The sequence below is a fragment of the Netta rufina genome (assembly GCF_964035555.1).
Source record: "Netta rufina genome assembly, chromosome: 5".
NCBI lineage: Eukaryota > Metazoa > Chordata > Aves > Anseriformes > Anatidae > Netta > Netta rufina.
In genome coordinates, this window is record NC_140128.1 from 30,788,857 (window position 1) to 30,812,146 (window position 23,290).

General features: G+C 41.7%; 1 protein-coding gene across 3 annotated transcripts in view; it reads right to left on the reverse strand.

Annotated features, from left to right (window-relative positions):
* Positions 1 to 292: 292 nt before the first annotated feature.
* Positions 293 to 23,290, reverse strand: part of MIDEAS (mitotic deacetylase associated SANT domain protein) — a 52,386-nt gene continuing 29,388 nt past the window's right edge. For all 3 annotated transcript variants that reach the window (XM_084287872.1, XM_084287873.1, XM_084287874.1), the window contains exons 3-13: positions 19,221 to 19,541; positions 17,360 to 17,705; positions 16,825 to 16,891; positions 12,989 to 13,131; positions 11,984 to 12,087; positions 10,594 to 10,669; positions 9,312 to 9,400; positions 7,992 to 8,141; positions 7,613 to 7,786; positions 7,122 to 7,321; positions 293 to 5,696 (exon numbers count right to left, since the gene is read on the reverse strand). In XM_084287872.1, coding sequence (XP_084143998.1) covers positions 5,477 to 5,696; positions 7,122 to 7,321; positions 7,613 to 7,786; positions 7,992 to 8,141; positions 9,312 to 9,400; positions 10,594 to 10,669; positions 11,984 to 12,087; positions 12,989 to 13,131; positions 16,825 to 16,891; positions 17,360 to 17,705; positions 19,221 to 19,541 — 1,890 coding nt within the window. In that variant the 3' untranslated portion in view covers positions 293 to 5,476. The remainder of the gene's footprint in view (positions 5,697 to 7,121; positions 7,322 to 7,612; positions 7,787 to 7,991; positions 8,142 to 9,311; positions 9,401 to 10,593; positions 10,670 to 11,983; positions 12,088 to 12,988; positions 13,132 to 16,824; positions 16,892 to 17,359; positions 17,706 to 19,220; positions 19,542 to 23,290) is intronic.

Below are 23,290 nucleotides of genomic sequence, written 5' to 3' on the forward strand. Positions count from 1 at the left end.
GGACCAAGGAAGTGTTCCTTGCATATTTCTAAGAACTCTTTCAAGACTCTTCCTGGCTTCTGATGTCTTCAGGGAAAATATTGAGAAACAGCCCTGAGGGGTGCTATGGAAAATACAGAGGTAAACATGATCAGAGAGCAGAAGAGCTAAAAGGAACTCATAACAGAACCTGCAATGCTTCCTTTGCACAAACGTATCACTGCCAATACCCACCCCGAGCCCTGCAGCCACATCAACAAAAAAAACTGGGCTATGAAACTATTTTTTAAACCTCATTTAATAAAAGGTTGTTTAGATATATAGAGGATATTAAGTAAATAAGTTACATAGTACATTACAATCACATCAGCAAGATTTCCTTTAGTGTATTAATATTTTATAAAAAAAAGCACACAAAAAATAAATTCAGTCCGGTCTATCACAACTGTACAGCAACAGGTAACTATATTTATATATGTACATTTTTAACATGTAACAGTCTTTTAGAAGGTGCCCTAGGCAGCAAACACACAAAAGGAAGTGTCTGCTCGCTTGTTAAAATAAAAGTAATATACTTTATTATAAAGCATTTATACAGTAATTACAAAGGCTGACTGCTCCTGTACAGTACACGAAAGCTTTGACTAAAAATTTAAAAACAACATAAAAAGAATGAACACAAAAAAAACAGTTTGTATCAAATCTGAACTACGAGGGGAAAAATACATATGGAGAAGCTGCAAGAAACATTTTTTTTAAAATATACAATTATATTTCTATAAAAATATATGCTGTTTTATAATCTTGAGAAGTTAAGGATCTTTCAGGCTCAGCTGTCGATGGAACCCTAATCTCTGAACAAAAAAATCCTTAGACAGCTGCGGGTTCAAAGTTTGTGTCTTCCTAACACTTGACATTGGAGAGACTGAGCGCAATTAAAGCAGCTGAACCCAAGTCATAGAAACTCACCCCCACAAATATCAAACATGGTTTGCAGACACCACTTCTTTGTCTCTTTAAAGCTTTATAAACTTGCAGACATACATTAGAAGAAAAAAACAGGGAGAAAGATTACGTGGGAAAACGTGGCTGAGAAGGAGGTTTGTGGCAGAGGTAATCATTGGACTAAAAGTGCCGTTGTGTGAAAGCAGACAAGACTTCTATGGCTGTTGTCCTCCCCACTCGCGTTTTTTTAAAATAGAAGACAAACATATTAGGACTTTCTAAATCCACTGCCCAAAAGAGAGTTAAGCAGTACGTAATAGCTAAGTGAGAACGGGCACTCTTTCTGGTTTCGCAAACAACTTTTTTGTACGTTGACTGTTAAGGTAAGTTTGGTGCAATACAAGAAATGATCTTAAGTATCAGGTTTGAGAAATCAGATGTGTTGTTAGCTGATTTGGACTTTGTGTTACATCACTAGTATGGGAGTAACTCAGGAGTTACCTTTAAGCTTCAGCATGTCCTTTTTACCCAGTCCCACCGGGCCCCAGCTCTCAACACGCCAAGTCCTGCAGAGGCAGGCCTGGGGGCCTGCAGCTCACAGAGGTGAGTTCCCTACGACACCGCTACCTGGTCGGCAAAACCGCCCATGATTTTAAATGGAAAAACATCCAATAAATTGAGATGTAGAGTTGTTCTCCTTGCAGCTGGACTGCAAAACACCTGTAGCTATATCAGATATGCATCAGAAGTGCATGCATGTATCTAGTAATTATATACACACGGTCTTACAAAACTGAGATGCTATCCCATGCAGAGCACAAACCTGAAAGGCTGAATCTATCTGTAAAGGGCAGACAACACAGGCAGAAGGGCAAAAGCACATGACCAGGGCAAAATGTGACGGTACGACCTTCTATCATGGCATCTCTGCAACACCCAAAGCTGGCATCAAGACTCAAACAGGTACTCGTTTGGAAATGCAACCACCTGACTACTGGCTATATGACCACACGAAGCCTGGTCTTGCACTATAAAAGGCAAAAGACATCAGCACACATTTACAGACCTGCAGTCTATACATCTTCTGTTTGTTCCCATAGAAAAGACAGCTAATGCAAAGAGACACCTTCCTTGTTCACACTCAGCTCGGTAAGGAAGCATACAGCGCCTTTTTCTAAATTAACGGCAAGAATGGAGACAATGGAGATGTGTCAAAGTGCTTTTAAACAATGGAAAATAATTCACACAGAGCTTGAAAATGGACAAGTCATTAGAATATAAAGCTTTTTTAAAAAATCGTAATTGGAACAACACAGCCTTAAATTACCACTGTGCTGCAGTAAAGAGCCACTCAAGTAATTTTTCCCCACAAAGACGAATACCAGAATTCATTCCTGATCAGACAAATTCAGTTCAAATGCTTTGTCTACAGTGACTGGGGAATTGTTTTTTGTTTTATTTTTATTTTTTGGAAACAACTCTGCCAACTTTTGATCTAATTCAGACATATGATCAATTCCAAACTGCTACTGTAAGCAAGTGGACAGCAGGTTTGGTTTTGCTTGTTTAAACAACACATTCGAAGGAGCATTTTTCCTTATTACCATGATAGAAAAGAGGTCTTCCGGTGGCTACTAGCAATATGTAAGCATGTTCAAAAACATTTCCAGACTAAGCATTTGTTACCACTCACTTGGAATACTTAAGCAATTTTGGTCAGCCATACTAACCCATAGTTTTTAGTGGCCATCCTCAGAAAAAGCCCCTTTCTGATTTTCTTCCAGTAATAACCTCCCTGCATCTAATCTTCCTGTTCTACTTGTCAGAAACAAGACAGAACTGGCCATTACATTTGTCCCTACAGGAACAGGCTCTTGCCCCCTCGCCCCCCGAAAGGATTAAACATAAATTGATTTGCACTGTGTTATCAAGGATAGCGAAAGCATTTTGCTAAGACACTGTGATTAGCCTCATTTTAGTCTCCTTTTTTGCCCTGTACCAGTTCCACTCTATCTCTGTTTCTTTGTTCTGTGTCTCTAAGCCTTCCCAGTCTCTTAAGTAAGTGTGCACTACGCTACTGCCGAGACCAGTACCCCAGGGAAATGCGTTCATTACAACAGCATAACAACATCTAGATTATTTTAAATCCTTTTTAGCTATACTCACCAGCCCTGCTGAATGGTTGCCCTGCCTTGCAGTTCTCAGGATCTGGGAACCACTGGCAACTTCCCAGAGACACACTTCAGGACTTTAATTGCTTCACTGCTTTTTACTGGAATTAATCCCAGCACTACAAGTGAGCTGTGAGTTCCAGCTGCTTCACCTACTGTCTGTCCTGGCACAGTATGCTACAGCTTCTGCTCTCTCTAAGGGCCCTAGGATAATTTAATGGTAGCCTTTTCTCCAATTTACATGAAGAAAAGAATAATCAACACTGAGATTCTTAATGGGAAGACTGATAGGCTTAAACTTCTCTTTAAAGATATGTAGCTTTCAGTTCTCTGCAGTTTTTGAATGGATTTTAATAGTTTCTGACATGCCATCTGCTTCCGCAGTCTTGTCAACAAGACCCATATGAGCAGGAACACGGAACAGCCATCCAAATGCCAATAGGGATGCCCAACTGTGTTAGGAATGAAAAATACAGCACTGGCAGACACTTGCAGGCAAAAGTGTCAACACCGGAAAAAGTGCAGTCCTTAATGATAACGCTACTCATTTTAAGAGTAGTAACTGTTTCTACCAAGAAAAAGAAGTCTATGCAAAAGCACATACGTGTCAAAGAAAACGTGGTGCAATACACAGCCTTGCCGACGTGGGCAGTGAAGTAATCATGGTTGCGTGAAGTTACCTGGGGCAGGAAAAGAAGGTGGCATGCTGGAGTCAGATCCATTTTCCATGGATAACTTGACAAGTATATATTACCTGGAATTCATTTGGCAGCTTGAAGGACCAAATTTAAGGAAATCAGCAAGCTGGGAACAGCTGTAGTTCACGTGCAGTAACCCACCTATGATTCCTGCTTGGTGCTGCAGGAGTGATCAGCTTCTTCAAAACTGCACCACGAGAGCAGCACACGCATGGTACGGCACACTGCTGGCACTGGGGATGGAGGAATTGGGGCTGGTTGGTGTGAGGGAGCAAGCTGGGCAGCCACAGTACTGGGCTGGGGCTGACGGGCCACGAGGAGCAAAGAAGAGATCTGATTCTTTACATCGTTATGAAATAATGATAAACGTGGGCTACAAAGATGTGCAGAACAATCCTGTGCAGATCTAATTTGTCACCAGGACTACTTCTGCACGATCTTAACTCTCCTTCACCAGGTGGCTAGATGTTTTTTGGCTATTAGCATATGTCAGTTCTGAAGGAAAGGTCACTGCGTCAGCAAGCTGAGGGGTCAGAGGGACAACCCAGCAGGGACAGCTGTCCAGCCACTCGTGTGGAAATAAGCAGAAAGCTCCCACTGCACACACAGCCACACACTGACAGGAAGTTCTGCAAAACTAGGGCTCCACCTAATACAAGCTCTCCATGATGGCAATTTCAAGGAATAAATGAGCGCTGCCACAAGAAAGAAATGGACGTGTTGAGAGGTAAAAGCCACTCGCCGAGGGATTTAAGGAGCTGGGTAGAGATGAGAGTCCATTCCTCCCATCTCTGGGGTGCACACAGTCCGACACACATACAAGGTCCTGGTTCATTTTCACTAAATAAGCTTGCTTCCCTACAACCAATGTCAAAAACAGCAGTTTTCATTTCAAATTGCACTTGTGAAGCCCAGACTATTTTCCAATAAGTTAATCAAAGGCTGACTGTTTCATTTTCCATGATGAGACAACCCGCAAGGCCTGTGGCTACTCTAATCCCACAGGATATCCTTACATCTATTGCTGCATTCATAACAGCATAAAAACAAAAGCACCTCATTGTTCCTTTGAAAAGTAAATCTTCCTCTCAAAAGGAAGAAGCGTGTCTTGCTCACCCCACTTTTCATTTTTGTGAAGCAGAGGCCAAAAGTGCAAGCCATCTTTCCACAAAACTTGTTGGCAGCCTGAATAAATGCTCAGAAAGAAAGGCAGGATAGTGTAACAGGAAGAACAACTTGCTAAGAAAGAAAACATCTAGAAATCACCAGTGTCACAGTAAGTGGATACAGTTAGCTCAGAGCAGAGCATCATTTTCTTGCTCTGGTCTGGAAAGCGTTATATCCAAGAGTCCCATTATCATGATTCCTGACAAGCACAAGAAGAAAGGTCTGATTGACCTGAGAGAGAACTTACTTCCACTGCAGGAGACATTGTTCTGTTATGTACCTTAGGTATGATTATAAATAGAAATCTTGTTTTTAAAAAAAATCCAAGTTGAAACAAATCTTTTTGTCCACCATTCTGGCTTGGTCAGTACTGGCAAGGCAAAATGGAACATGTGGCATGAGGAAACTGCAGCACTGAAACTGATGGTTCAGGTAAGAAAAGTGCAAGCAAAATAGTGAAATCACTGAGGGGGAGATGGGTCCAGCCTTGCTACTCCCTCCACTTCAGGCCTGCTGCTATATTTCTCCATCCTCATCTGAGCTCCCGCTGCTACTTCCACTGCTGTTGCTCCCAGTCTCGCTGCTCTCTTCCTGCTGGGCCTCGCTGTGGGCTGCTGCCGCCGCCGCCGCTGCCACTGCTGCCTCTCTCTCTTGCTGCTTCAGTGCGGCCGCTTTCTTCTCCTGCTCCGCGTGGCTCTTCATGTGGGCACTGCGGCTCTTCACCTTGTAGAACACCCTGAGGAAACACGTACGTTAGTGCTGGTCTCTTACAGCCTCATTTCCTTCATGAATTCTCCCAAAGAGTTTTCTACAGCTCCAGCCTCAAGTTTGTGAGCTTCAGCACAGGAACCCACGCTGGCATCGCAACAAAGCCTTTCAGCAAACACCGCTTCTGACTGGATGAAGTGCTAGCAGGAGGTGCTGAGCACCCTCAACCCACTCAATTTGTTTCTTAATACACCTGCGGCTCCTACATTTTCTAAATTCAGGGCGGCAATGCTGGTACTGAAACATGCACGTGCTGCTTAACACAACATGGTTCCCCCTATGCTGCAAAAATACAATAAAGAGGTGAACAAAGGCCAATTGCCACTCCTGACACTAGTCCACACAGCTATAAACACGTGAGCTCTTATCTCCCAACTCTGCACTTCCACAATCTCTCTCTCACCATTAACTATTTGGATTTGGCACCAAATGTTACAGGACAGGTTTAGACACCATTACGACTCCTTGCCTGCTTCTCCTCTGCCAGTGACCAGGACCAAATTTTAACTGCCTGCCTTCTCACAGCTCTGCCCTTTCCAGTGCCACACACTCCCTGAGGACACAGAGACAGGGTAACTTGGCAGGGCCAAGTAAGCACCAGCCACAGCAGGAATTTGTCAACAGCTCTGATGATTTAACTAGATGGAGATCTCGTTTTCTTGCCATCCCCTAGCTTTGTGTCTTTCTTAAATAAACGCACAGCCACTGGCATTACAAAACTCACTATTGTTTTAAGAAAAAGCAGCTTATGTTTGGAACTGAATTTTCTTGGCATTTGTGAATCTGTTGGCAACAAGCCTACAAGAACTACTAGAACCTTGTAAGGAAAAACAAATGAATTTTATGGACACAGAAGATGGATACAAGTTTAACCAGATGAACTGTAAAACCACTAGCCTAACATCTGCTGCTGTAACAATGGTAGTGTTCCGTATTTCTCTATCTCTGTTCATGAGTAAATTTCTTAATATGTGAGCTAGTAAATATATAGAAATCAATTAATACATAAATGTAAATGTTAGAGGGGCAATAAAGCAGATGTTTGAAAGTGCAGTTTAACACCAAATACCACACACAGTTGAAATGCAGGTGGCATCTCATTCCTTCGAAGAAAAACAGTCAGCAGAAGGTAATTATCCAAGCAGTAGTACCTTAATATCAATATACCTCTGACATGAAAGACATCTCAAAGCTGCAAGTTATAAAAAAAGCAACGTAACCTTCCCTAATCTATGACATTTGTTATGGTAATAAGGGTAAAAAAATCATTAAAATTACTGTCATTGTCTCTGGCCTAAACAGACAGAAAGCAAGCTCATTTGAGAACAAGCTTCCACGCGGAAATGCCCTACTGTAATTCGGTGACTATTGCTGGAAGCTAAGTTGCTCTTACCTGCCACATTTTTTACATGGAAATGTGTTTTCTGTGTTCTGAGTTTTACTGGTAGCATCTGATTTTATCTTCTGTTTTCGCCGCCTCCTCTGCACTGGAATAGCAATAGGCTTTCGAGGCTTCATGGTTGTCTCCCTCGGCTTCCTTCCAATTCTGCCTGTGGCAGTTGCTTCTTGACTCCTAATATTGGCATCATTGGCCTTTAGAGAGAGGGAAAGGTAAGACAAACAAATTTAAATTCACTTCTTACCATGGTCCTATGCATACATCAACCAAAATAACTGTATGGAGTTTCCTCGCCTTACTCATCCCAGTTCCTCCACAACAGCACAGTCTTGTTGCCAGTAACACTCTAAGTTACCTCAGCCCAGTCCCTTGCTCTGGGAGGAGTTCGAGGTAGAAACGTTTACATCTGAAAAACTGGTATTTTCTAAACTACGTGTAGAGAGAGTGTGGTGTAGAAAGTACAATATGCACAATGCAGTACTTACTGTTACACCAGCTTGTAGTGTCTCTGCATCTTTGAGGGGAAGTGTGCTCTTCTTTCTGTTATCCAATCCTTCATCTCCCTCCTCTTCCTCCTCTTCTTCCTCTTCCGCGTGTCCCTGTTCTTCACTGAAAATGTCCCTTCTGAGAGGAAGAACACGTGCAAACCTATGGGAACTCTTCACCAGAAGATAAAGAAACTGTTAATTTTGGTGTCTGCAAGTAAATGTTATGTGACACAGGAGACAAGCTTGTTTATGAGTCTTTACCCCTCCACACTGGCCAGATTGTGTCTGCTCTTGATTTTACTAGCAAACAAGACAACACATAAAATCAGACTTAGCACCATAGCTCAAGAGAGAAGACATATATTTAGGAAATTACCTTGATGTCAACTTCAGCTTCATCTCTCACAGATTTTTCATTAGCACCATCAATGTCCCCAAAGATTAAGGTCCCATTCCGACCAATTTTCACTTGTTTCTTATACGTGTAGTAGAATTCCACGCACTGAGCCACTGTCTTGGTTTTTATCTGGTATTTAAAAAACATACATCCAATGGATTACTTGATTTTAAAAAAGTTCTATACATAATAAAGGTGCAGTAAATACACTTTGTATTTTTTTCCCCAGAAGCTTCTACTCCACTACAACTGCTGTTAAAGCCTTCATTTCCATGTCATCTTTTCCTGTGTGCCCCATCCCACAGCCCATCCCCTACTGCCACTGTTACTTTGATAACTACAAGACCAAATTTCCAAAGAAAACCTGGTCAATGTAAAGGTGACAGAACCCGGCACTCTGTAAGCTTAAGCACCTTTTAGCCTCTGAAACATTGCAATTGAGCTGTCAGGCTTGAGAGCAGCCTTTCAGTTTTATGGGGGAGCTTTATTTTACAGCCGCACTTAAGAGAAGACCAGAGCAGAATACCGTTCCAAAAATGGAAAGGAAGGTTTGCAGCACTTTCCCATTTTGGCCACATGCATTTCATGCATGTGTGGTGACAGAAAACTATCAGTACAGACAGACCAATGGCCATCTATATATTCTCTATCAGTGATTTTACTTTCATTTTTTATGTTTGGGAGTACATTCTTTCTTTCTGTGCTTTTGTAACTTAAATGCACTTTGGTTACTTATTCAGAGGAAATATACATGCAGCTCCCAATTGTGTACTCTAACTCCCTCAAGTGCTTTCCTCCTACCGAAGTGCCATGCCTCATGAAAATAAACAGGAGTGGTTGCTTTTACTATCATTGTCACAGAAAACTGGGAACAAAAGGATGCATCATTCCCATATCCTTCTTTGGTTCTTTTCATCAGCAACAAGGATGCGTTTCTATTTAGTTTTATAAGCAAGCCATTTAAGCCGTGCTGGAACATTACCAGCACTCTATAAATATGCCCTGTGGAAGTGATATCTGTGCTGCATGGACTAATGGAAGTAATGCAGTAAGTACAAGGGCTGAGTAAACAACAACAGCAAAACAAATACTATTGTTCTGGCTATCTCTAGTGAGATTCTATGCTTTGCTGGATAAAATTTGTCTAAAATCTTCTGAGTGCAGGTCTCAATGCTTAATACTGATGTTTGAGAAAAATCAAGTTTGAACTTCCTGTATTAAATGTTTGAACACAAGAACATATTGCCATAAAAACCAACCAACCAAACAAACAAAAAGCATTTAAAAGAAGTAACTTACAAGCTTTTGGACCAAGAAAAAGTCTTTCTTGTAGATTGCAATGCCTTTGTTGAAAAGTTTCTTTTCAGCAACTTTCCAATTGTCTGATCCTGTAGATAAAAAAAAAATTGTAACTGAAGCCCTTGTGATTCCAAACGTTAACTCTTTTATGTACTGTTCACTCAAGTTCTTGTTAAATAAAACCAACGCAAACATACAAGGGTACAGTCTCACTGTATAATCCTGCTTAACTGCTGGCTGCTCTTCCTTACTGCTCCACTTTGGCCCTGCTCTCCTCCCTTCCTTTGTTAGATGTACTAGTGCTCATCACAGGTTAACTCAGTTCAGCTTGCTAAAACCAGCTGATTAGAAGAGCTAAAATGTGTTCCAATAAAACAGTAAACTTAACAGACATTTTTGGGTGGCCCAGTCATCAGATTTTATAAAAGGGAAGTGCTAGGGCAGGAGAACAGAATCTTCACTTTCAGCAGCAATCCACAATAATACTAGATCAGGCATAACACCAAACTGTACCTGAAGATCTATTATCTCCCGAATACGCTTACTATTCTAGTGCCCTTGTGTGTAATAATAAACACATTCCAGAATCTTCTCTTATCTTATAGATACTACCTAAGCAACAGCATTATAGTAGCAGTGTGTAATAATAAAGAAATACAATTTCTATGCTTTATGGCAGCTGCTATTAGATGTCACTCTACTACCTTGCATCAGGTCTCTCAGGTGGCTAGGGTCACTCTGGATCATTGAAGTTAGCTACCACCATACAGCTTAATATTTCCTAATTAGGAACAACACTACAAAGACAGTCTACAGCATTTACATTTTGCAGAAATAATGACCATCAACAGTTGGCCAAGCTCTGCATCTCTTAGCGTTATTCAGCAAGCTTGAAAACACTTCCCACAGAACCCCTCTTAACTCCACCACCTAGAAATCCATGGCAGAGAGTCTGTGGTTCTGAGGCTACCAGTCTGGTTGTCTTTCTGCATTCTCTCTGGCTTAGTACAAGGGATCAGATTCCTTTATCCTAATGAAGGAAAACAGAATACATATATGCAAATACACACATGCATATTCTGAGAGATGCAGTGTCTTATATTGTGTTATAAGTGTCATGTTTTGCACAGGCAAAATTCCTCGCAAGTCATCATCTGATTTAACAGACAGAAGTGTGACCTTTAAATCTTACTGTAATATTACAGAGTTCCCTAGAACGGAAGATGATGGAAGAATTCCTGTATGTCAGACAAGCAGCACAAAGTTAATCAAGTTTGCAAACCTGTGTAGTGATAATCTGCCAGAGGATGGGTAGGTGATCGTACTGGCCTCTTCAATAGCAGCTTGGTCAAAGCTCCCTAAAATAAACACAAATAATTAATGTTTGGGGTATTTAAAGCAAAGATCAGGTGATTGTTAATCCTCTCCTTTCTAGTAAGCTAATTGAAAAGAAGCTCTTTCCTATAGCACAATTAACACCTGGGATGTGGAATGGGATACAACTTCAAAATCACATTATTGACTGTCCACTAAATTTTGGCTATCCCTGGCAAGTGGTAAGCCTCTCAGTACCTCAGCACCACTCTGCGAATTGATGCTTTCCAACCCAATCACCACGGTGACAAGAGAGAGTTAATTCCATATAGACAGAGACCATGCAGCAGTTTCTTCTCCTTTACTGAAAGCCTAAGTTACATATTTTCATCCAAAAACCCTGCCCTAAAATGATGTCTGTCAAATATCCAAGTCATTAGGATCTTAACTCACTATTTCGAAACAAAAGACAGCAGTCATGTGACTGAAAGATTCTACACACACACAAAAAAATCTTCTCAATGTGCTTTTTACCCTGCATTTAAACTGCAACTACTTCCAAAGTTAGCAGAAGAAAAGAACGGAGCCGCAGTTCCACCGCAAGCAGTTTAAACCAGCTTAGCCATGAGCTCCAGCTGCAAGGGGCAGTCCTTTCCTCCCTAAGGTCAGCAAAAGCACTCACAATGGAGGGCTGGTTCTGTGAACCTATCTGGAATAAAACTAACACAGGAGAAAACGTTTTTAATTTCTTCCTCTTTCCCAGGGCAGGTCAATATAGAGTCTCACAAATGCCAGTGCTGGCACAGTACAGGGGATGACCAACAAGCAGCCAGGAAAAAGGGTGGGCTACACCATCTGACCACAGGGCTGATTTATGGCAGGTTCAGTCAATCACAGAACTCGAAAAGGCTGATGATCCTGTGCTGAGTGCTGTGCTCTGTTCTTTGATAGTACCTCCCAGGAGTGTCAAAGGGCATTAACTGTGTGTCGTATCTTACAACACTGGTGCAAAGTTAGTGAGCACAAGCCACTTTATAGACACGCACATGGAACTTATATGGATTTGCCAAAAGTATGAGGAGCAAAACACTACATTTTAAGTCTCAGCTTCAGCCCCAGCCTCTCATTTTTAAAAAGCCAACTATGTCAAAGGTTGAAATATACACAAGGAGTGAGCATGGCTGCGCACACCTGACAGAGCACTTTACTGACAGCCAACATCTCCAAAGGACACTAAACAGTGTGAGCTAGATGCATAGGAAGGAGTTCACAAGGCTTTCCTTTCATTAAATAACAGGTTATCTGGCCTTTATTAAAATCTTTCATTAAAACCAAGGTGAAAAGCTGGGAACACTCACCAGAATGCTTCCCTTCGCTTCATGTAAGAAATGCAGCGCCAGCTCCTGGTTGGTTCCAGCCCCAGGAAAAATGCTTGAACAGGCAGCAGCTAGCAGGTTTTCCACTATTTCCACAGAGATACCAAACATATTTGGATTAGAATATTAAAATGGAGTTTCTGACATGATTCACATGATTAACTAGCCCTTCTGAAGCAGAATTAGACATAACAGAAGCTAAAACTGACATGTTGAATGTCACTGCAAATGTATCTGGGTCAAATTTGGACATTAGAATTTATTTTATTTTATTTATTTATTAGAATTTATGTCACATAGCACAGCACTGCATCCAGCACTACTTACATGTGGTGTTTCTCGCTAATCTCCTCTTTTCCCTCCTGTAATGTCTTCCCATCTCTGTTCACATCAGAGATTTCCTGAATCCCCCCTCTATTAGCTTATGATCTTTACAAAGTTTCCATTTCATAACACCCATTTTTCTCTTGACTCAGAAAGATTTCTTCCAGGCCTGCCCACTTCCTCTTTGCTTCAGCAAAAGAAGCATTTGTACATGCCACAGCCTATGTGCACCAACAGCAGACAGCTCCTCAATCTGCTGCTAGCTGCCACAGCTCCTGTTTCCTCATCCTGACTTCTGTCTACAAATTGATTTTTCCAAATATTATTATGTTTAGAACATCTCTTGAAAATATAGAAGTTGACTGCATGTGGCATTCAAACGTTAGCAAAGACAAGGAAGCCTCACTGAGCTCAAGCCTGCTCCCTCCTTGCCTGACCAGGCCCCCTTTTATCTAAAAAAAATCCTATTAACCTCCCTGCCACCACACACAACCCCCCAAACCAAGTTTTACTCCATTTAAATATGGAGTATTCAAGACTATTTAAATATGCCACGTGACTTGCAGCTCAAAGACATTTTAAATTATGCCTGCAGTAGATGCATGGTTACTTCCACTAAAGCTGTGGCATTCAGTCCTAGTCACCAGCCTTCCACATTCTTACCGTTCTCTTGGGTGACTTTGTTGGTTTCCAGGTCACCCCATGGCTGCCACACCAGCTCTGCTTTATGTTCATCAGCTGCTGCCAGAGATCTATCTTGGAGCAATGGGATTTCTGCTTGGAAGCGAGTTCCTACATTTATCCGCCTGCAGAAAGAGTAACAAGTCCTGGTCAGGCAACCTCTACAATATCCAGATATCCTTCATGTCTGCAAAAAGCAACAGTTATGAAGAAACTGAAATGCAGCAGGCTGTGGCATATAATAACAAGAACAGCTTTCAGGTGCTGTTGGTTACATTAACCAGTATGACTCGAAAGGTGAGAGGTTTTATGGCCTTTACCAGTTTCCATTGTCTTATTGATCAACAACGCTTGGAATTGCATTTAAATACGGATCTGTTAACTGCTTAAAAAATTTCCTTCCAGTAGGAGATGAGGAGATGACATTCAGATATGGCAAATGTAGCAGGAGAGGTTTAGACATGCCACTACATACCGTCTGTCACTTTCCCCAAAACATTATCTCCAGTTTCTATCAAAGTTTAAGTGATAGGGACATTATATGTCTTGTGGCATGGTATGGGCTCGGGAGAACTAAGGCAGTTGAAAATGTCCTCCCTCTGATGCCAATGGTTTGAACTGTTTCAGCACATCTCAGAAAACAGACTTGACACAATAGATACTGCTTCTCAGAAGTTATTCAATTTCAAATATACTAAAAGTGGAAGTCACGTGGAAAATGAAGAACCCCAGGAAGAACTCTGTTTTGTTCTGAGCGCTTCACAGGTACAAAAGTCTATTAAACCTGTAACACTCCATAGTTTTCCAATTCTTTACCTTTCTTGATTATCTTGTTGGACAGAAATAGCATGATATTGACTGACTATCTTGTTAGGCAGATAGAGCACGACAGCAAAATAAAAGCAAGAGATTTCATACAAGACTTGCTAAAGACCTTGCTAAAAAAATACAACGCAAAACTAAAAACACTTACAGATTCAGCACTGTGAGGGACTGCAGAATGATACCAGTGTGGAGTCTGCTGCTCACTGCAATTAGTCTCACCTACAGTTACAGCATGCAGTTTCACAGTGGTGGAGGGGGTTCTAGATACTGACTCCCCTCCCCAGAAGGCATGACTGACAGCAACTGACACTTTGCTGTCAACTGGAAACAGATAAAAAGGTTTTTAATGTCTGGGACACGTGGGAGGTTTTATGTCCCAAGACAGACTTCTCTGTCCTCACTTGTGAGATGAAGGGAGGTAGCTGGACGAATTGGAAAAAAAAGAACGTGGGCTTGAAGAGATATCTCAGAAATTGCCTTTTATTTTCAAAGTAAACTTCCAGTATGGTAGCCCTAGGCTGGAAGAGCCTAAGAGTTAGATCTGGCACATGCAATGTCCAAATAAAAACAGATTTTCACTGCAAGAGCTCATCACTTACCAAGTAACTTGATCTAATTTGTCCTACTCCAAGCAAGGACTTGGACCAGATGACCTCCTAAGGTCCATTCAAGATAAGTTATTCTAGGATTCCTTTAACAAGGAAGCCTAGATTTCAGTACGGCAAAAGCTTTTTCCTGTAAGCACTGACAGTGCTCCTGGTGCTCCCTGTGGTATGGTTAAGTGTGGCAACATCCAGGACTGAGGCTATGAACTGGGAAGGCAACTCCCAGACGATGCACCACAGCAGTACTTGTGGCTGGCTAGCTGAGAAGTGACTGAGGCTTGGAAGCAACTGAGCTCAAGACCCGTAGAACACAGATCTGTGACACCAGCTGCCCATTAAGCTACTTCACAAACAGAACAATTAAGCTTCATTAGCACTTTTCCTATTCTGAATCTCTGCAATGCAATGACCTTTTGAGAAGCATTAGCAGAAGGTCTGGCAAAGAACAAGCAATTAAGAATACAATATATGGCAATCACAACTTACAGTCAACTTTTGACAAAGTCAAGAATGCAAATTAATGGATCAAATTAAAAATTTTCTTAAAAAAAAAAACAAAATTTAAAAAGAAAATCAGGATTCCTGCCATCTTTCTTTGATAGAAGATATGCCCACATAACAGACCACAACAGTGTCGCACAAATTAGCATTAAAGCAGCAAACTAATTACTTTGACAACACAGAATGACAACAGTCTTAATTTATTGTGGTTAAAATCCAAAGTAAACTAACCTGCACAAGCATCTGTTCAATGAGCCTAAGATGACAGCAAGATGGATGGCTCTTTGCACATAACCCCTTTTGGCAACAGAAAATGAACCTGCATTACTGAGTCACCATAGTTTGAATTTCCTAGTGAATATTTGAAAATTCTCATCCATGACTGAATCGGTAGCTAACATTATGCCACTGACTTCAGTCATTTAAACCAGCAGACACAACAACCAGTCAATTGCACCATGCAGAGTTCAAAGATCAAGACCTGGTGTGAAAAAAATCTGTTCAAGAAGGGGCTCACCTGGAACTACGCGAAATGAATGAACAACAAAACAACAAATTAAACCATTCTCAAAACAGATTAAAACTAACAAGTGTGCTTCTTTATTTCCATGAATGGGCTTGAACAAGTGCTGGTGCAATATAGGATACAGGAGTAGAAAAATAGTGATTATTTACATCTGAATTGTCATGGAACCAGAGACTGGTCCTGGAAGGAATCTGCAAAGGGGACACGAATAACCCGGGTTCATTCACAACTGCAATAGTTTTCAGTTGGCTCAGGGCTGTCTGCTGCCAAAAGTGTACAAAACATCAAAAAAGAAGGCAGAATGGGGAAAGGGGGAGAAGTCCTATAAATTGACAGCAAATGCTCCTGTTAATCTTTAAACACGGGCAATTTGGGAAGAAAAGTAAAAGAGGCCTGTTATTTGTTTGGGGGCTGTGAATTAAATATTTCAAATGTTAACAGGATATGCTGCAGAGTTAGAGCTGAGATTCCTTTCTGGCTGCAGAGAGTCAGGAATGCAGAGCCACATGGGCGTTTGTCATGACATGCATCTCCATGAATAGATTTCGCAAGAGTTCATTCTTATAGACATAACACCAGATTGGAACTACTTTGCTGTAGTTCTACAGCCCTTAACTGTGGCTGATAACATTCCCAGAGGGTTTACAAAGACTGTGCAGGGATGCTTGCTGCATTGCTTTTCCTGACAGGTTTAGCAGGACTGGCACCAAACCTAAGCTCCTAACTCCAGCTTCAGTGTCTCCAAACTGCGTTCCCTAGTGCCACTGGGTCCTCCTATGTCTGAGCTTTCCCAGCACATAACCAACTAAGAAGTTTAATTAGGCTTATTAGTTCAGGCTACACTCTGCATGCAAGTGGCTGCAGTGCTTTCAGTCTGCACCAGCTCACAAGGGAGCAAAGCCACCTTCCCAGTTGCGCTGAAGCTAACACACCACATGGATAACCTGCAACCTGATCAGTGCATGTGAAAGCTAACTACATTTGTCCATATTCTGTTTTGGCCTTCCTCTATAGGAGTGTTATTTTTCTCACTCTAAAACAACTAGCTTACAAAGGAGTGTTCATATACAACAACACAAGACACTCACCTTTGGATAATCAATGCTATTTCAGCCCGAAGACAGATGCGTAGTAATAGAAAGTAGGAAAAATCACCAGAAGTAAAAGGTGCATTTGCCCAAACAAGTGTTACTTATTGCACAGAGCCATTTGTAAATAAGACAATTTATATTTTGAGTCATTAATAGGAATACCTTCAACGTTTCTAAGAGACATTAAACTGTACAGAGAGCAGCCTGAAGGTTTAGCAGCAGGAAGAGAAGTAGGTTTACTACCAAGCTAAGATTCTGCTGGGTACTTACGGTTCAATGCTGACCGGTGTGGCTTCCCCCACTACTGTGAGAACAGGAGGCGTAACTTCTGAACTATCTGCAAGGCAATGAAAGAACTGCTCAGACCATCTCAGATCATCTTCACATTTGAGATATATTCTTCACAAAGCTTGTAAATCTATCTGAGGTAGCCACCTCTCAAAACAGGTACCCATATGCTAAAGGAGTTTAAGATGTCCAAGAATTCAGCTTCTAGTCAACATCTACATCTTAGTAATAACTCTATCTGGACAAGATACTGACGGTCTATTATAGAAGAGGAACTGACTTTTCCATTCCTGAGAACGTCAGTAGGGGGTGACAGAGATTACTTTTGAACACATCATAACATGCATGGCCAGATGGAAGGAACGCTGCAATTCCTCCATCCTAGCCGCCCAGACTTTACCAGCAAGAAATCCCAGTTCCACATACCCACATCTCCAAAAGTCATGATTTTCCTCCTATTGCTCCATAGTTCCTTATCATAAATTAGCCATGAAGGAAAGGAAAAAGTGGAACTTACTTGATCTAAGCAGAGTTCTGTGAGCACTTTTAGGAGTCATTGGAGGTGGAACTGAATGACCGCTTGAAGAGAGGATAGCATTAAAATATAGCCCAGATCCTTCTCTCACTGGACTAAGAATTGGTGGAGGAGTGTAAGGAGGTAGCTCGAAGTTCCTGTCTGAAGGATGATCTGCCAGACGGACAGGTGACCGTAGGTGGCTCTGATACGGAGTAATGTTAGAATAAACAGGTGGTGCAATAAAGGTGCCAGCTTTTGGTGGTATGAAGAGTGGCTCAGGTCTTGGGCGCTGCTTTGGTTTCCGGGCAAAACCCTCTGCTTCATCCTTTGGGACAGCATCTTCATGCTATTAGAAAAAAAAGTTATACATTTAATTTAATTTTAAAACTTCAGGTCAGTTGAAGAATTTCCGTGAGATAACAACATTCTTTCATGGCAGGTCAACATCTAGACAGGGTAGCTGGGGAGGGGACAGGTCTCAACAACAAGCAGAAAGGGGGAAGATGATGGGGAATGGAACACACAAGAACTATTAGGTAGCAATGCTACCTCTGAGTGCTTAGGAATCACGTGTCTGGTCCAACCTTTGTTTGGAAAGATGATAATGACCTCACAGTAGCTAGGAAAAGGGACATATAAGTTCAGCAGAACTCTGATACAGATGCAAGAGGACACCAGATAGTGATTAGAGAACAGAAAAAAACATTACAGTATTATCTTAGATGGTCAAGCATGTAAATGCACAGAAACCTCCTTAGATGCCTGCTGTTTCCCGATGGTATCGGAATGTTCCACTGCACTTCTCAACAGACAAACAGAAGAAGACAAAAAAGTTTAAAGAACGCAAACCCTGAACTTGAAAGGAAACACTCAAATACTGATCTTCAGAACCTCAGTAAGATTAAAATTCCATGAGAATGAATCTCCACTTTGGATTTCACTCACACATGGAGATACATACACTACTCACAATTTGATGTTATCAATGTACTTATGGAGAAAACACTCTTTACTCAAGGAGAGACAGAGTATTTATTCTAGTGTTATTGTACGTCTGGATTTCTTTACTGTTTAGTAGTTGGGCATTGCCTGTCAGTACTAGTAGTAGCAGTAACGGTCCATGAAATATGACATATATGGCAATACTATGAAATGAAAAAAAGAAAAACAAAAACCACAGTCCCCAGAGTGCATCCATTCCAAGTGCAAGCCTTGAGATCCAACTACTTTAATAGAAGAACTAGACCACATTTCTCAAAACCCAATCCAACCTGCCCTTAAACACCTCCATGGATGAGGAATCCACAACAACTCTGGGCAATCTCTTGCAGTGCCTCATCACTTCCTGAGTAAAGAGTTTCTTCTTTGTATCTAATTTAATCTACCCTCTTTTAGTTCAAAGCCATTATACCTTGTCCTATCATTACACTCTCTGACAAGAGTCCCTCCTCAGCTTTCTTGCAGGCTCTCTTTAAGTACTGGAAGGCTGCTATAAGGTTTCCTCAGAGCCTTCTCCTCTCCAGGCTGAACAACCACAGCTTTCTCAGCCTGTCTTCACAGGACAGGTGCTCCAGCCCTCTGAGCATCCTGATGGCCCTTCTCTGGACACAACCCTACAGGTCCACGTCCTTCTTACACTGGGGGTCCCAGAGCTGGACACGATGCTCCAGGTGGAGTCTCACAAGGGCAGAGCAGAGGGGGAGAATCACCTTCCTCACCCTAATGCTCACGCTTCTTTTGATGCGGCCCAGGATACATTTGGCTTTCTGGGCTGTAAGTGCAAATTGCCAGCTCATGCTGAGCTGGCAATAATTAATATATAACAGATTTGGCTCTCTTTGGTTTCTTTGCCTGCCCATACCTGATTTGAGGTTTCCATGTTAGTATTACGATTAGATCGCCTCCGAGTGACTATCACAGAAGGCTTGCGTTCACAAGGACCTCGATCATTTGTTTGGCCTCTCTGGAGCTTCCCATCCTCAGACTTTTCTTTTCCAAGGTTCTGCAAGTCAATTTTTCTCACTGGCACAGATACAGGAATGATAAGAGGCACAAGACTGCTGTCCTCCCGGGCTTTTTTAGGAGCTGGTGAAGAACTGGCAAATTCCACCACGCTTTTAGCAGCTGTAGGTCCTGGAGCTGCTATCAGCACACTTTTCTTCTCTTCTGAAGTATCCAGTTCCTAAGAAGAAAGATAGATTCCTTAGAAGTTCTGTAGCACTTGCAAAACAAATCAGATCTCTCACACAGTATATTAACTCTCTCTATGCAATTTGCAAGCTGAAAGGGATTTAGAAAATGTTATTGGAAGAAAAAGAATATTTGACAAGAGTATTAGCACAGTTTGTTAGAATTAGTTGAGGGTTCCCTAAAATCTCAGCCACTAGAAAACTTGGACTTGTCATCCGTAAGAATCATTTTACTACCTATGGTTTGACATTTTATTTTCCAGATGAAATTGTGCCCTGCCGCTTAACTTCCCCAAAGGTTCTTCAGGTTTAGTAATGACTGTAAGCTGCAGGTTATTCATTTCAAATATCACACTTCTGTTCCAGAGAATGGAACAATGGCAAAGTTAATTAAATCTCTCATACAAAAAAAGAGAAAAAAAAAAAAAAAAAAAGAAAAAAACTAGGTTTTTATCAATTTTCTTCCAATTTACATGACAGAAACAGCTTTCCTTTTTATAACTGGAGCCTTTGAGGTTTTCTGTCCAAACAGCCTGAAGAACTTCTCTGCAGAATCAGCAAGGCATAACTGCAAGCCAGCTCAGTTTACATTGCTCTTACAGCGTCCATGTCTTTGCTTTTACTCACGCAAACCCTAGAAAACAGCTCCAAGGACATAGGACAGGAGGCTGAGTTACTGAACAAGCACATGCATACTGGAACACCAAATGACTTCAGATAAGTCATCACTAGATAAGTGATTCCTGCTGCTTCAAATGACTATCTGCATGTTCATTCCACTCTTGAACCAACTTCAAAGCAGTTGCCAGCTCACTTGGAAGCCGGATGTCAAAGGACAACTTTCAAAAACAGTCCCCCTCAGGGATGCAAAGGCCTTCTCAAGCTACAGTGAAGTGCAATCTAGAAGCTGTAGAAGATGCTCCTTTCAGAACTTTTCTCAAACTTAATGCCCTGTTTGGAAAGCCTTTGGATGCAGTTAGGTATGCAGACTCTGTGAGTGACAACCTACCAAGGAATTTACACAAACAGTTCTGTGATGTGGAAACTAAAGCAATGTTATCTCTCAGGTACTATGAGAGGTCTCCAGCATGAGCTTCAGCAATTTTGCAGATTTACTTCAAGTCTTAAAAAAGAATCTATTGTGTGCCACTAAGAATATCTAATCCTGACAAAAATATAGCATAAGAAGGTTCTGTTGTAAGGTTTCAGACCTCTCCTGTCATCTCACTGTGGTTACAGATCAAGGCAGCCAGCTTCTTCACTGATGAGCAAGAGAACGTGCTCCAGCTGGCACACAAACAAACAACGATAGCCAAAGGACTAAACTGAAGTCTCACTTCAGCGCTACATTTATATGGAAGGAAGTGCAACTTCACTGTTACAAGATGCCTCAGCCAGAGCCTGAAGCTGGGGCTCCGGCCTCTCCAAGAGACCAAATATTTTTTGTTGCTTTCCAAAGCAAACAGGTCCACTCCGAAACATTAAGCCTTCAAAAAAAGCTAGGTGCCAAGATTGAGCAAGTAAAATCAGTCATAACAAGTCACATTTGGCATCAGTTGCCCCAGACTGTGCTGCAGAAGGAATTCACAGGCTTTGAGAACCACCCTTCACTCCAGGACCTGCACTTTTTCCCCTGAGATTACCTGACAGAACAATGACAGCACAAACAAGCAGCGGCAATACGGATATGTGAGAGAGCATCAGCTCTGACCAAAACACAGACCTCAGATACTTCCTGCGTGCTACACAGATCTCTGTAGGTCAAGAAACATGAACTAATTTCCTGACTGCAAGGAGGAAATTATGGCAGCTAGTCACACACAAGATGCCACCTCTCTTTGGCAGTATGATGGGTTAACTATGCCCCCCTTATTTCCAAGGCTGGGAGGTAACCAGCAAAGAACTCTCATCCTTGATAATGGGAGAGACGACGGCTCTTAGAGAAAAGAGGAAGGAGGAGACCAGAACAGTAGAAGAGAGAGTGAAAAAGCACTACTGGGAATTTAATATCAATAGCTGAGACAGCCTTGAGGGGCTCTGATCCACAGCACTGAAAGATCACACATACACACATCCCTGCTGTTTATTAAGAGGGGACACAACTGATTTGGGGGTCAAGCCATTTGTTTCAGACCCCTTAAAAGTTTTCTCAACTGTTTGATTGTGGTCGGAGGTAGGCAGAAATAAATCAAACAAGGGGCAGGACCTTCACGTGCAGAACTGCTAGGGATTTTCAGGCAGTTCAGCATTTCTGTTACAGAACTGCTGGCAGGAGGGCTGCTGGACAACTCCAGCAAACACAACTTGTTGCACTTCTAATCAGACTCCAGCATAAATATTGAAGGATGCACTACTGACCTAGAGCCCTCCAGTAGATTCACAGAAACCCATCACTCATTTTATTATTGACCATCTTACCCCTCAAGTAGTCTCTGAAAAATTTAGATTTCAGAGGAAAAACCCAGTCGTGACAGCTGGAAGAACTGTTCCAAGGCCACTGCTGTGAGCAAACAAAAAAAAAAACCACACGAGCCTTATGAACTCCTGCTAACAGTAAGGTAGCTTCTCTCTGAAGTCAAACCAAAGCTTGCTCATGAAGGAGATGAGTTCAGAACTGAGATTCCGCAATTTTATTTTTCTGTTTTGTTTTGTGCATGTGGGAACCGGTCCTCTGTTTTAGAAATGAGACACATGCTAAAGCCACATGCAAGGGAAAAGAGGCAGGGTCTACAACGGCTCTCTCTTTTCCACAAAAGAATATGTAAACCCAGACATCTCTGAGAAGATCATTCCAGATCTGAGATTTTTTTTTCCCATTGTTATTAAAGAAAACAAACACCACCACCTTTTCACGTGCAACAGAGTTATATGTGAAATGAAACAGTAAAGCTAAGGGTAGAGACTTTGCTGTAGTCTGTAGGCAGCAATAACCTTGCACTGCCTGAAAAAGGCAGCCACAGTAGATGGGCAGCTCTGGTGCAAAGTGTCGTTTGTGACACTGCACGTATGTATTGACACTGCTGTCCAAAATAACATTCTTGCAGAAGGTACGCAGACCTACATTGGAATGTTCAAACTAGTTCAGATTAGGAATATATCTTCTTTCATCAATAGTTTAATCGTATGGTTTACTTAAATAATCCTCACATAACATAGACTAAGGAAGGCTTCTAGGTTGTTCATATCAGAAAGACACTGCTAAGAGAAGGGCACGACTCTTCTGTAACAGTTTTCCTTTTCCCCTCACATAATATGCAACCCCCTTAATAGATGTAGAGTTCATCAGACACAGGGTAAGAAATTTAACCTCTCTCAAAACCTCATCCTGAAAGCCTGAAGAGATCTGAACATAAGTTCTTCGGCTGGTGCAATCATGGCAGCAAACAAGCTGCCTGTGAAAACTGCAAAGAGCAAACGAGCATCTGTCAAGACTTTTCTCTGGTCTTTACATTATGAATCAAGCTAGAAGCAGCCATGCCTTCAAATGAGTAATTTTCACCTGTCAGGCCCTTCTAGATGCTGTTAGCTTTCTCTTGGCACTGTGTTGATCAGACTGCAGTGCTAATTGTAGGCCTTCCTGCAATATAAACATGCAATGGCTGGAACAGAAGCAATTAATAGTTCACACTGCTAACTACTTCTAAGTTTCATATCAGATCTTCTGGTAGACAGCCTGTTCAGCTGGACTTAGAGCAACAAGGACTGAAGACTGCATCAACAGCCACTGGTTGCTGTGCAAGAT